The sequence below is a fragment of the Anoplophora glabripennis genome, unplaced genomic scaffold, assembly GCF_000390285.2.
Source record: "Anoplophora glabripennis isolate ALB-LARVAE unplaced genomic scaffold, Agla_2.0 scaffold395, whole genome shotgun sequence".
Taxonomy (NCBI): Eukaryota; Metazoa; Arthropoda; class Insecta; order Coleoptera; family Cerambycidae; genus Anoplophora; species Anoplophora glabripennis.
Window position 1 is genome coordinate 99,576 of NW_019416558.1, and position 15,334 is coordinate 114,909.

The 15,334-nt window shown below is 34.7% G+C and overlaps 1 protein-coding gene across 1 annotated transcript in view; it reads left to right on the plus strand.

Annotated features, from left to right (window-relative positions):
* The window catches only part of LOC108909725 (early endosome antigen 1), a gene marked incomplete at its 5' end in the record, with an annotated part of 33,515 nt that overhangs the window by 17,784 nt on the left and 397 nt on the right, over positions 1-15,334 (plus strand). Inside the window, 6 exon segments of the mRNA XM_023454930.1 lie at positions 67-201; positions 3,713-4,447; positions 4,500-4,691; positions 7,449-7,850; positions 7,972-8,387; positions 15,111-15,318. Of these exon segments, the coding sequence (XP_023310698.1) occupies positions 67-201; positions 3,713-4,447; positions 4,500-4,691; positions 7,449-7,850; positions 7,972-8,387; positions 15,111-15,318 (2,088 nt within the window).

Below are 15,334 nucleotides of genomic sequence, written 5' to 3' on the forward strand. Positions count from 1 at the left end.
TGCTTTAGTTGCCTTTGCTCCGAAAGGTTGGGGTAAACGAGACTTAACACGTTTTTGATATTCCAGGACGCGATAAAGCAATACAAAGGCCATATGAGAAAGTTGTTGAAACAGAAAAAGGGCTACGAAGAAGTGATAAGCTATTTCAAGGAGGAGATGACGATAATGGCGGACCAGTTGTGTAATTTACAGGAATTATTGGTGAGTGAGATATTTATATTTTTTTAAATTCGATTTTCGCTTAAAGAAAATATTTTCACTTCGTTTAATGTTCACAAGAACCGCTAAATTTCCGTATTAAGATCGATTTTTTGAGTGCTCTAAGTGAATTGGTTTGTTTCTATTGGTAAGTATTGTGAATAGAACAAAAATGTTGTATAGTGCAGTCATACAATAAAAAATACAAAGTAAAATCGTTTTTAAATTCGCTAAAATAATTCTTCGTATAAGGCGATAGTTTTTAATAGTAGCGCGAAGTTTTTTTGGAAACGAACGAAAAAATTTAAAGTATAATTTCATTTCGTCAGTGTTAAAATACATACAGGGTGGTCAAATGAAAACGAAACAGAGCAATTTTCAGGAACTGCGTCAAGATTGTAGAAAAACGCGCAGACCCGTCGATTTTAGATTAAAGGGGGACATTATTTGCTGGTAAAACATTTGCATGGCGTTGGGGGTTGAGTAATATTTCTTTTGAAAGCTCTTACAATTCTCTTTACAATTTTATAATTTCGCCCAATATTTCGAAAAAAATTATATTATGTTTAGTTGCTTACTTACTACTTAGTTGATTAAATGTTCAAACTGATGACCGCCCGCTTCCATACACGAATAATGATTTTGTTCGAAACGTTCGCGCACATTTCGAAGCATTTCCGGAGTGATTCGATGGCATTAGTCGACGATTCTTTGACGCAAATCTTCCAGCGGCGCTGGCTGTGTTTTATAGATTTTACTCGTTATTTATCCCCACAAAAAGAAATCAGGGGGCGATAAATCCGGTGATCGTGGAGGCCACTCAATGCTGCCTCTTCTCCCAATCCAATTCCGTAGAAAACGTTGGTCCAGATACTCACGGACAATTAACGCATAATGCGGAGGAGCACCGTCCTGTTGAAAAATCAAATGATCTTCATCATACTATTGGAACATTTTCAATAATATCAGTCAAGGCAGGGTCAATAGCGTCTTCCAGTAATTGCAAATACATTTAGCCAGTCAAATTACCAGGTAGAAAAAAAGGACCCACCAGCCGGCCACCGAAAATTCCAGCCCATACATTTAATTTTCCGGTTGCTGAGTATGCACCTCGTGAAAAACTCTTATGTTTGAATCGGACCAATAGCGGCAATTGTGACGATATACCGTCCTTCAAAAAAAAAAACTGCATTCATCAGAAAAACAGATGTTAAAAAGGAACTGTGGATCGTTTCCTGCTCTCTCACTCATTATTTCGCAAAACTGCAAACGGCGGTCATAATCATCCTCATGAAGTTCCTGGACTAAATGTATTTTGTATGGATGGAATTTATTCTTCTTCAAAATGGTTTGTATGCTAGTTCGATTGATCCCAGACACAGATGCCAGCTGCCTCGTACTTAATGTAGGATCAAGATGAACTTGTCCCAAAACTGCAACTTCACTAGTTTCATTAACTATACGTTTTTCAATTTCTCGTTTTTTATTGGCTACGTTCCCTGTCTCTCGAAATTTTGTTACTAACTCTAGAACATACTTCTTCTTGACATGTCGATCTTGATGTTGTTCATTAAATAGCTGAGCTGTTCTATTCGTACATTTATTGTTCATAAAGTAAAGCGAAATGATATCTACCCTTTCCGCAATGGAATAAACCATAGTGTTGAATTTTCAAAAACACAATTAAATAAACTACCAACCAACGCTTCCAAATAATACTAGAAAATAATTTGGAATCCACTAATTTTACGTTCATTGTGTGTGTATAGCATTAATTTCTGTTTTTCACAATTATGTTTTTTTATTTACGAAAGTGGTAACCAATCGCCAAAAACCAATGTAACGCAAGAAATACTAAATTTATACCTACCATTGGCGTACTTAATTCGAATGACAGACATTTTTACCGTTACTTATTGTTTGTACATAAGTTTCAACTTTAAAATCAAAATTCTTAATAAGTATTGGGCGGAATTATAAAATTTAAAGTCTGTTGTAAAGAGAATTGTAAGAGCTTTCAAAAGAAATATTACTCAACCCTCAATGCCATTTAAATATTTTGGGGTGATGCTTACCCTTGCTTGGTGGTGAAAGTGGCGGAGTCAAAAATACCAGCAAAGAATGTCCTCCTTGAATCTAAAATCGACAGGTCTGAGCGTTTTTCTACAATCTTGACGCAGTTCCTGAAAATTGCTCTGTTTCGTTTTCATTTGGCCACCCTGTATAATGAACCTATTTCACAAATTTTAATTTTATCTATAATAATAACATTTATTTCCAAAAGGATTCAGCTATCTACAGGGAATAAGAATAAATAATAGAGTATGTATACAGGGTGTTCCTAAATATCATGTACATAAGGGAAGGAGTAATTCTTTGGCTTATTTTATGACTAAAAGTTCCTATAAACATAAGTCCGCAAACGTTTCGCTACCGATCTACAGGGTGTTGAAATTTTAAGATTTTTTTAGTTTTTTCTCTATAGCTATAGAAAAAGAATAGATGGCATTACTACATAACCTCAAATATGACGAGAAACAGTGTTTTTTGCATTTTTAGGTTAGGATATCTCAAAAACCTGACGTGATAGAGCAATTCTGCGGCCAGATTCGGATTCAGCGCACCAAAACCCTTCGGGAATGCATATTAGTGTGTCTGCTTCTTGACCCTTGTTGACCTGTGTTATGATCGTAGAATCGAGTTCTGCGAGGTTATCATGGATAAATTTAACGAAAATGTCAACTTTGTCACCCACATATTATTTTCGGACGAATGTACATTTTGTTTTTCATAAAATTTAGAATATCCATTAAAAAATACATTGTTTCGTTTCATGTACTTTTATCGACCCTGAACTATTATGCTTTTCTATTTCCCGTAAAAAACTAATAATAAAATTAAATCATGTCTTTATCTTCCACCTTGTGTTATTTTCAAAATAAATATCCATAATTTGGGGCCCTTTTTCTTTTATAAAGTAGGTTACACCTCACAGAGCAACCTACGCTAGTAGTAGGCATTGGTCAGCAGCAATATCTAGCAAATATAGAGTAGTTTTTTGCAGCAAATTCATCAGCTAAGTATCTTGCTAAGGTTAGATATATTTTGCATAGATTTTTGATGTCAAAGGACATTATTTGCCTTCATTTACATTTAACATTAAGATTTATTATTGGCAAACCAATTGGCTATGACATTCACATTATTTTGCAATAACACAGTCATTAAAGTACTTTATTTTCTACAGAAACAAAAGTAAATTAATTTCCCCTTCTTTATTTCCTCGATCATTTATAAAAATCAAAAAGGCAGTGGTCCAAGGTTTGAGCCTTGAGGCACATCTAATAAAGTGACAAATGGTGGTGATCTATGGTAATTCTAGGTACTATCAAGAGAGATGGATTTATATTTACCATACCTTTCAACCAACGTTGTACACATTTATTTAAACTCATTATTAATTAAAAGGACCAGCGAGGAAACAGTTTCTCAATACCGTTCTCTGTCTTTTCAGACCCTCTCAAATGAGTCGACTCAAGAAGAGACCAACAAGCTGATGCAAGCCTTCATGAACGTGCAGTCCCTCAACGACAAGCTCTCCACGCAACTGACCGCCGCCGAGCAAAAAGTCCTGTTGGAAAATCAGATGAACCAGCTCCACGAGGCCAAAATCAACGAACTCCGGCAGATAATCAGCGAGAGAGACCTGGACCTGTCCCGCCACGACGACGCCATCTTGAACATAAGGCAGACACTGAAGTGCTCCCTGAAGCAAAACGAGGATCTCCAAGCCACCATCATCGCCCTACACGACACCATAGTTCCGCTCCAGGAAGCCATCAAGAAGTACGAGATGGAGAACTGCAAATCTAAAGAGAGCACCGAGATGTGCCAAACTCAGATAACGGCGTGCAGGGAGAAATTGGAGGAGTTGAAGAACGCCTTGGACAGGAAGACTAGCGAGTTGTTCAAGCTGGAGATGGCCTACAACGACCAGAATAGGGCGTTGAAGACGGCACAGGTAGAGCTGAAGCAGATGAAAGATCGGCAGAAGAATAAGCAGTGCCACATGAAGAGCACCATAGAGGTGTTGAGGGACAAGCTGGTGAAGGCGGAGGAGGATTTTTCCAAGCTGAGGGACGAGTTTGCCAAGGTGCAGGCCCAGTTGACCGCCTTGGCTAGGAAGGAGGCCGTGAAAGACATGGAGGTGAAGCGGTACAGGGGTATTGTCGGCGATTTGAGGAATACTGTGAGTACTTATGACATTAAACTAATTTTTGTTCATTGTGCTGTGTTTCCAGTTGATAGAGCTGAATAAAAGCCTCACGAACAGAGAAATCCAAGCGCTCAAGCATCAGGGCAAGTGCATAAACGCCGAGTGCAGAAAGAGCATGAACCTGTCCGGAGAAGCCAAGAATTTGACAGACGTCTGCCTTAACTGTCCCTGCGAAGTAGAGTTTTATCAAAGCATCGTGGAGACTCTAAAAAAATCCGTAAGCACAACTATAGTCCAACCAAATTGCACTTGGAGAAAAAAAAATTGTTACCTGGACTTTTATAAGTGGAAATGATAAAAGGGCTTATAATAAACCTAAAAAAATAAATGCATGAGCAGGGGCGGCGGAGGGTTGATTTGGGGGGGTTGAAAAGTTATGAAAAATCGTATCGTTGGGATTTCTGGCGAAAGTTGACGTCAAACAAAAAAGTATCCAATATAAAAGTTGTAGATCATACAAAAATCTACACCTTTTGTTGTGGTCACTTTTTAACATAACCTCAAAATTTCCGAAAAAATGCGAAAAACAGGTTTTTTCTGATTTTTCGTTTTTTATTTCTCATTTCCGTAAAAATAATTTAATTTTGACGAAACTTGGTGAAAGTATACATTTCTCTGTCTTAAATAACCTCAAATCTTTTTAGATAAAAAAATCAAGAAGTTTCTGAGATATTAATTTTTTTTGTCCTGAAACACTTTTTTTTCAAAGAAAAATTCTACTTAAAAAAATCATCGTACAAAGTTGTGCCAGTCATTATTTTTTTCATTTTGACACATACTTTTTGGTGAAATAAAAAAATCTGTAATAACACTTCAAAAACATGCTCAAAAATGCAAAAAAATAAAAAATGACTTGCAACAATGAATTTTTCAGTCATTATATTGTTGATAATTTGTTTAAATTAAAAAACATTCAGAAACTGATTACAACATTCAATTCTACAGGAAAAAATAAAAAAAAACTATCTCATTGCTTGACCCAAAACTTTATTTTTCTACAGTATCGCTATAAACATCTAAGTCGAATTACAAATGCACAAATGATAAATTATCTCTGGATGATTTGAGATTTCAGCAACACCAAGTATTAACTGCAAAGTCTACTGTTGACGCGAAATCGGAAAACCCGAAATTTTGCAAAATCGGTTTTTTTTTTTGGCTTTATTTGAAAACGAATTTGAAATAAATTGCATATTTACATTGCCACTTTTATCGCTCTATCCAATGGCGTCAACATTTTTGGAATCCGACGTTTCGTCTTCGAGGGGCCATCATCAGATTAATTTTTTTAAATATATCGCTGCTAATTTATGACAAAATCTAGTAATTTTTAATTCTGTATTAGATGATATTACTATTGTGATCGCTAAAAAGGTTTTTACCTATCATTAAAAATTTTTCCTGAGTACGGCTCTGAACATTTTCAAAATACCTGTATCTGTGGGAGGAGAGAGAGGAGAGAATAAAAGTCAATACAGCACAAAATGTCCAACAATTCTTTTTAATCCATAATTTAAAAAGTTGTACCTAATAAAAAAATATGTAATACGAATTTATGAAATATTTTATTATTTCTAATTAGTATTGCTAACAGTAAAAAATTGTTGGATATTTTGTGCGGTATTGACTTGAATACTGTTATGACTTCATCCAATAGATATTTTGAAAACGTTCAGAGCCGTACTCAGGAAAAATTTTAAATTATAACTAAAACAAGCTAAAAACTTTTTAAGCGATTACAATAGTAATATCCTCTAATTCTGAATTAAAAATGACTAGATTTTATCATAAAAACAGCAGCGACTTATTTAAAAAAATTAACCCGATGATGGCCCCTCGAAACGTCGGATTGCAAAACTGTTGACGCCATTGTATAGAGCGAAAAAAGTGGCATTGTAAAATATGTAATTTATTTTAAAATTCGTTTTCAAATAAAAAATTAAACAATTTTGCAAAATTTCGTTTTTTTTCGGATATCTCCGGAACTACCGGGAATTTTAAAACTTTCTAAACAGCATATTGTTAGGTATAAAAAACACATTTTTTTTCTAATCTGAGCCACCCCGTATCTCTTACCGTTTCTTAGATCCTAATGCCATTCCATCCTTATCTTGGACACATTGTATATCTATGAATTCATGAAACTTTAAAAAAATAAGTACACTAATCGATCCCACGGAAAAAAATTATTATTTATTTTATTTATTCTATTTATTGCAATACTGTACAAAAATTGTTTTGAATGAGACAGTTTTTTTTTGTATTTTTCCGTACAATTGAATGGTGTAATCAGTTTTTGATCTTTTTTTAAATTTAAACAAATTATCAACAATTACTGAAAAATTCATTGCTGAAAGTAATTTTTTACTTTTTTGCATTTTTGAGCAAGTTTTTGAACTGTGATTAAAAATTTTATTATTTCACCAAAAAGTATATGTCAAAACGAAAAAAATTATTACCGACAGAACTCTGTGCGATGACTTTTTTAAGTTGAATTTTTTTTTGAAAAAATAAATGTTTCAGGCCGAAAAAAATGAATATCAGAAACTTCTTGATTTTTTTATCTAAAAAAATTTGAGGTTATTTAAGACAGAGAAAGGTATGTTTTCACCAAGTCTCGTTAAAATTAAATTATTTTTGCGGAAATAAGAAATAAAAAACGAAAAATCAGAAAAAAACCTGTTTATCACATTTTTCTCGGAAATTTTGAGGTTATGTTAAAAAGTGACCACAACAAAAGTTGTAGATATTTGCATGATCTACAACTTTTGTATTAGATACTTTTTTTTTTGTTTGACGTCAACTTTCGCCAAAAATCCCGATGATACAATTTTCGTTTATTATAAGCCCTTTTACCATTTCCACTTATAAAAGTCCAGGTAACAATTTTCTTTTTTTTTCCCTCTAAATGAGTTATTTTGATCGGTCTACTAGGGTTACAGTAAAATCAATCATACCCTCTCCGTATTTCTAGGTTATCGACTTAAAGAGCAAACTGGCGGAGACGCAGCAGAAGAACAAACAGCTCGAGGAAGACAGCAAACGGAGGGAGGCCCAACTGGCCGAGATCTCCAAGACGCACTCGGAAAAGGATAAGGAGTACCACGAGCTCAGGAAGAGACTCGCGGATAAACTGAAGCAGACCCAGGTGGAGGAGGGGCGCTACTTGGAGATGGCGGCTCAGTTCGAAAAAGAATTAAATTCGGTACGGCAAGAGCTGGAGGTCAAGACCAACCAGTTAGATGAGGTCAAGAAGAGCGCCCAGGAGATCAACAGTTCTAGGTGTATACAGCTGGCCTGTGCCCAGGAAGAAGTTAACAACTTGAAGGACGAGCTGAACGGGATTCTTAGGAAGCACCGCGCTCTAAATGCCGAGGTAAATGAAATTTTGAATTCGCGACTAAATCGCACTAAATGACGTCACGAATTAACGCGGCAGCGAACTCGCGCTTGAAACGGGGGTTTTCGTAACAAAATCGTAATGTACCTTTTTCCAGAATGAAAAACTGCACACTCAAAGCGCCATGATGCAGTCCACGGTGGCCACTCTGGAAGAGAGGAGTCAGCTGCTCAAGAGCCAGTTGGAACAGTACCTCGGGGAGCTCCAGAACGTCCAGAGCGACAAGGAGGCTTTGATGAAGAAAAATCGGGACCTGCTCGCAGAGTTGCGCTGCATACAGGGCTCTTATTCCGCTGCGGACAAACACCAAAGGTATACCACGGAGTCTGCAAAGGTTTTAGAGTCGGAATTGAACGTCGTTCGGAATAACCGCGACGAGATATGTTGTGACGTCAAAAATGTCGTCGGTTACGTCCGGGCTTGGTTGCAAGAGCAGCGGAAAATTAACGAGTACACTGCTAGAAGGGAGAGGGACTATTGCAACACCATACGCAGGTTGAGGCAGGATTACGAGTATGTACGAGTGGTATTTAGTGCATGTTGTGTTGGTGTATGGTGACATGTATGAAATAATGTAGTTATCAGGAGTGGGATTTCTCAAAATCTCAAAATGACCGCGTGCGAATTTACGTGTTTTTTCACCTTTTTTCACTGCCCTCGAAAATCTCGACGGCCTATCGGAATATTAGTTATTTCTTGTTGTAAGCAATTAAATTACCTACAATTTAAAGTATCTAAAGTCATATTTCACCAATTTGTTGACTGTAAAATAAAAGTTGAACGCGGAAAAATCAGTTTTCGAAAATTGCCCATTGTTATTGCAAAAAGCGATGGATGTTGATGAAATTTATGGAAAAGACGGTCAATTGAAAGACCAACACGTGTGCCAAATGCCGATTCGTTTTAATTGTTTAATTACTGAACGTTAATTTTAGAAGTTAATATCATACATAATATAATTGATCCAAACAAACGTATCGAAAAAGAATAATTTTAAAAAGTTGAAATTAAGTAGCCCTTTTTACAACTGACAAAGTAGGACGTGCAAAACAGCGTTATAAACAAATTGTCCGCGGATCAGGCAAAAGCCGCTCGGGAATTCGCTCTTTTTGCATTAAAAAGAGCTTATTTTCGCGGTAATTAAAAAAAAAGAGAAATCGCCAACGCCTCTTTGTTCCCAAGATAACGTTTTTTATATAATGTTAATTGTTAATTAACTATTGGACGTATCGGACCGAGATTTTAGATACAATAATTAAAAAAAGGGTTAACCAAATATGAAATGTTCAAGTCAAAAATCCCCAAAAAATCTATCCCCTATCTTTCTTTTTTTTTTAATTGCCTTAAAAATAAGCTCTAATTTACGCAAAAAGAGCGAATTCCCCAGCGGCTTGGTTATTTAAAAAATATCTGGAATAACAATTTCACTTTTAATCGAATCGGCCTTTGGCACACATGTTGCTCTGNTATTGAAATGATGAAGTAATTGTTAAAAAGCCAGCAACAAGTACAACGTCAGTATGATTAATGAAGCAAAAAAAATTAAGGTTTTACACGAAAACTACTGTAATATTATTAATTATTAAAATGACAATAAATGCAAAAAAATGTAAATTAAATCAAAACTAAACATTTACGGGACTATTTTGCTTCTAAGGCGAAAATTGCTATAATATTCGTGTTTAGCTACCCCAGATTAAGTGCAAAAGAATTTTTATACGTGGTCCAGAAGCCGAGATATCAAAAGATTTTGCAAGCGCGGGCCATTTAGACTGCACGTCATCAGTTTTCAGAGCGAGCGCGCGCCGCTTCCCCCTACATCTCCGGCCGGTCCAGCTGACGCATTCAGCGCTTGCACGCTTCAGTTTACTACTCAATTACTATTACTATATGAGTAACTTATTTATTTACTCTTATGACTTACTAAAAATCAAGTAAACATATCCTACTATTTTTTTTTGAAAATATAAGTATTCAATTTTAACCTCCATCAAGCGCATCGCTGTAAAATATTAATTGCGTCCTGTACAGTATTTTTAAATAAAAAAGTTACTTCGGCTCCAGAAGGTCGTAGAAAAACATTTTTTATTTAAATTCGTGAAAAAATGTCAGCAGTTTCTTTCTTTAAAAGTCATTTTCATAAAATAAAAATTGAAATAGTTATTTGAAAAAAAAACATACCTAAAAAAAGTGCAACTTTTTCAGTCATTTTTTTATCCTTAAAATTAATAAAATCGTCAACATTTTTTAACATCATGATAATATAACTCTTTACGAAGAAAATAAACCAAAAATCGTTACTGTAGGGCTATCCGCTTGGAAGATCTAGCCAATTTTCGAGAGCGCCTTTTTTTCAAAAAATCGATATATCTCGAAAAATAATTAATCTTTAAATTTTTCAAAAATGTACTTTTTGGCTTGCCGCGGGCTATGCTTGCAGTAAATAGCAAATATGGGAACGTAAATGTAAACGAGTTATAGAAGAAGAGAAAAGAGAAGATTTTTAACGGTTTTTTCGATATATCTCGAAAAGTAACAAAGCAATCGATACTTACAAATAATCAGTCGATAGATATTTTTAAAACCTACAACTTTCTCATTTAAAATTTTTCGATCGGTGCTATATTTTTTTAGTTGTTTTAGAAAAATCGTTTTTTGCAACTTTGCGATTTTTTTTAACCATGTTCGCCATTTTGGATCGAGTTTAAATAACAAGAAACTCGATTTAAAATTTAATTTTCTATACGGTCATATTTTTTTTGTCCAGGTAATAATTTCTGTAATCATTTCTCTATAATGCTTGGACTATAAATGAAACTTTGGATTCGCGACTCTCGGTTCCCGATCGCACTAAATGGCGTCACGAATTAACGCGGCAGCGAACTCGCGCCTAAAACGGGGGTTTTCGTAACAAAATCGTAATGTACCTTTTTCCAGAATGAAAAACTGCACACTCAAAGCGCCATGATGCAGTCCACGGTGGCCACTCTGGAAGAGAGGAGTCAGCTGCTCAAGAGTCAGCTGGAACAGTACCTCGGGGAGCTCCAGAACGTCCAGAGCGACAAGGAGGCTTTGATGAAGAAAAATCGGGACCTGCTCGCAGAGTTGCGCTGCATACAGGGCTCTTATTCGGCTGCGGACAAACACCAAAGGTATACCACGGAGTCTGCAAAGGTTTTAGAGTCGGAATTGAACGTCGTTCGGAATAACCGCGACGAGATATGTTGCGACGTCAAAAATGTCGTCGGTTATGTCCGGGCTTGGTTGCAAGAGCAGCGGAAAATTAACGAGTACACTGCTAGAAGGGAGAGGGACTATTGCAACACCATTCGCAGGTTGAGGCAGGATTACGAGTATGTACGAGTGGTATTTAATGCATGTTGTGTTGGTGCGTGGTGACATGTATGAAATAATGTAGTTATCAGGAGTGATTTCTCAAAATCTCAAAATGCCTTCGAAAATCTCGACGACCTATCGGAATATTAGTTATTTTATGTTGTAAGCAATTAAATTACCTACAATTTAAAGTATCTAAAGTCATATTTCACCAGTTTGTTGACTGTAAAATAATAGTTGAACGCGGCAAAATCAGTTTTCGAAAATTGCGCATTGTTATTGCAAAAAGCGATGGATGTTGATGAAATTTATGGAAAAGACGATCAATTCAAAGACCAACACGTGTGCCAAATGCCGATTCGTTTGACCGTGAAATTGTCCGAATATTTGTTAATTAATTTCGTTCGTTTCTTTGCAACTAATTGTTTAATTACTGAATGTTAATTTTAGAAGTTAATATCATACATAATACATATAGGTTATAATTAAAAATTAATTATTAATTAATTAAAAAGTTGAAATTAAGTAGCCCTTTTTACAACTAACAAAGTAGGACGTGCTTTACAGCGTTATAAATAAATTGTCCCCGGATCAGGCAAACGCCGCTCGGGAATTCGCTCTTTTTGCATTAAAAAGAGCTTATTTTCGCGGTAATTAAAAAAAAAAAAGAAAAATCGCCAACGCCTCTTTGTTCCCAAGATAACGTTTTTTATATAATGTTAATTGTTAATTAACTATTGGACGTATCGGACCGGGATTTTAGATACAATAATTAAAAAAAGTTTAACCAAATTTGAAATGTTCAAGTCAAAAATCCCCAAAAAATCTATCCCCTATCTTTCTTTATTTTTTTTAATTGCCTTAAAAATAAGGTCTAATTAACGCAAAAAGAGCGAATTCCTGAGCGGCTTGGTTATTTAAAAAATATCTGGAATAACAATTTCACTTTTAATCGAATCGGCCTTTGGCACACATGTTGCTCTGGTCTGGATTGACCGTTTTCCATAAATTTCATCAACATCCATCGCTTTTTGTAATAATAATGGGCAATTTTCGAAAACTAATTATTTCGCGTTTAAATTTTATTTTACAGTTAACAAATTGGTGAAATATGATTTTAGATACTTTAAAATGTAGGTAATTTATTTGCCTACAACATAAAATAACTAATTTTCCGATAGGCCATCTAGATTTCCGCGGGCAGTAAAAAAAGTGAAAAAACACGTAAATTTGCAACTTATTTGCAATTTGCCAACTTAGAGTCGCTTCTTTCGAGTTACTTTTTTGATTTATTATCATTCTACATACTCTTCCCCGTCATAAAGTGCAATAAAATGTCTACTAATATTTTTTTCATGTTCACACTCTAATTCGACTGGAGTAGTTTAATTAATGATTAGGTCTTTTGTTAAAAATAATAAATTGTTGGATTATAAGTATGTATGTGTGTGTGGTACTTATTGCATGTTGCAATGCATGATGCGGCAAGAAGGTGAAGCATCAGAAGTGGGATTTTCGTCAATCTCAAACTAAATGTGTTAAATTTGTTTGTACAGCATGCGTTAATCGCGAATAAAAATTAAATTACAGTTCTCTCAAGAATATCATCATGTCTCAATTAATTTTACTGTTTCGACAGCGGATTTAAAGAATTTATATGCACTCTAAATCTAATCTGACGTAATTTAAAGCCGTTTCTGAATCCTTTCAACGTATTGTGGTATATTTTATAGAAGTTTTGGTGCTTTTTTAAATAATTTAAAAACGATTCGAGGAATTTTGAAGGTCTTTTGATACATCCTGAAATTATTATTATGTATTAAAAAACTGTTTTGAGACTTTTTTTTTACTTTTCAAAATCTTGTTGGTAAATAAAATTTTCTTTGACTTGTAGATCTTTGGAACCTAAAAAAGACTAAATACTAAATATATATAGAAAAATGTCTAACTCCCAAATGACTAATGTTAAGCATGACTTTTACAGCTCGATATGCCCAGAAGAACCCGGTGAAGTTTCATCTCGATCTAGCGAACCGTTTCTTTGTTTCAAACAGTCAAACTTTTGAAAAAAATTAAAGGGTCACGTTTTTTGAGCTTAAACAGTTCATAATCATAATAAAATGGAAAAAAAAAATTTGAGGATTACTCACATTTTTACCGCAAATAACGTTTAAATTGATGAAAAATAGCTATTTATGATATACGTGTTAAAAGTAAGATTTTATTTTGTGAGTGAAGATGATTAAAAAACGAGCGTAGCGAGTTTTTTAACTTCACGAACAAAATAAAATCACTTTTAACACGTATATCATACACTATTTTTTCTACAAAACTGTTAAAAGTGGGCTTTTTAATTGTCATTTTTGATGTTAAAAATGTCATTTTTTGACACGCGTGTTAAAAGTAAGTTACTTTTAATACGCGTGTCAAAAAATGACATTTTTAACATCAAAAATGACAATTAAAAAGCCCACTTTTAACAGTTTTGTAGAAAAAAAAAATTATATTACTTTTAAGAGAATGAAAAGGGTAGTTCTAAAAATGACTGTTTTTAAGTGATTACAGATTGCACAAAAATCGTGCTGGAAACGATTGGATTTTAATTTCTTCAATGTCCGGAAGGTTTCCAAAAAAAAACAAAGACAAAACAAATTTTTTTCACGTTATTTGAGAAATGTGAGAAAATTAAAAATTTTTTTTTTTCCATTTTAATCATGATTATGAAGTTTAAGTTTAAGCTCAAAAAACGTGACCCTTTAAAGTTTAACTGCTTGAAACAAAGAAACGGTTCGCTAGATCGAAATTAAACGTCACAGGGTGCTTCTGGGTATATCGAGCTGTGAAAGTCATGCTTAACATTAGTCATTTCGTGTATATTTCTAATTTAGCCGTCATTTTCTAAAAAATCATAAATTACCCTTTTTTCCTGTTTTTTTTTTAAATTCGTGTAAGATGAAAAAAAAAAATTCTGAAAAGTTGCGGCAGCATGTTATAGGACATTTATTACAGTTTTCAAAACTGCTCTTCAATTCTCTGTACGATCATTTGTTGCCGAGATATCGATGATTGAAGACAAAAGGATCCTTTTCCATTAAAAGTACGATATTTAGATGAAAAATGGTCGTATCGAAATTTAAAAAGAAGGAAATTGAAGCTGAATAACCAAGCTATCTGGTCCATGCAATGTCTTAGCTGAAAAAATTTCTCCCAGTCCGTGGACTAAGAAAGAAAAATTGCAAAATTTCTTTGTCGCGCTATTTCTTGATAACCGTAGCTCCTAAAAAATTTCGACCGAAAGATCTGAAAACTACAATCTTAGAGCTTCAAAATGTTTTTTTTTTAAATCCCGATACGACCAATTTTTAACCTAAATACACTGTCACAAATCACGGAAAATTTTCGGAAATTCTTTAGACCCTTTAATTTTTTGCATTAGTTTATTATGAACGTACGAAGGATTTCTGACTTCGGTATAACTTTTTGGAAACGAAACAACGCAAAACAAAATACATCAAAACAGCTTGAGAAGGCGATATGAAGCAAGGTACTCGTAAAAAGTATGAGAGGCTTTTAATAATTAAGTCAGTTTCACAGAACATGGTAAAACAAATCAGTGGCTTACCCGGAAAAATCATTTAAATTCAGAGACTGATAAAAGATCAGAAGTGGGGTTTTTAAAATCTCGAACTAACCTTGTTACATTCGTATACAGTGTAGGAAAGTACCGATGGACGCCTTCATTATAGCTATCCTTCTCTATCGCATGGATTTCTATGGCTTACTTTATCGCTCTCACGTAACTTCAGATAGACCATCGGTACTTTCCTACCCTGTACATTTATGTGCTAATTTAATTTATATCTACGCATTTATTATGAATTTTACGCTTTTTTTTTTAAGGGAAATTCAGTGCCAGAACTTGCCCCCATGCCAGCGACCTTGCACGAGGATGGTGACGCCTTGTCTCAAATCTAATTCTCCGCCGCCAATGTGTCAATCTCCCTGGAGTTTGGGATCTCAGGGTACCGCTTCAGTACACGACATCCACAGCCCCTCGAGAAGTCCCTATCCCGACGAAAATACCGACTGGTACTCGCCCACATTTCGGGTAAGTTTAAAAAAAT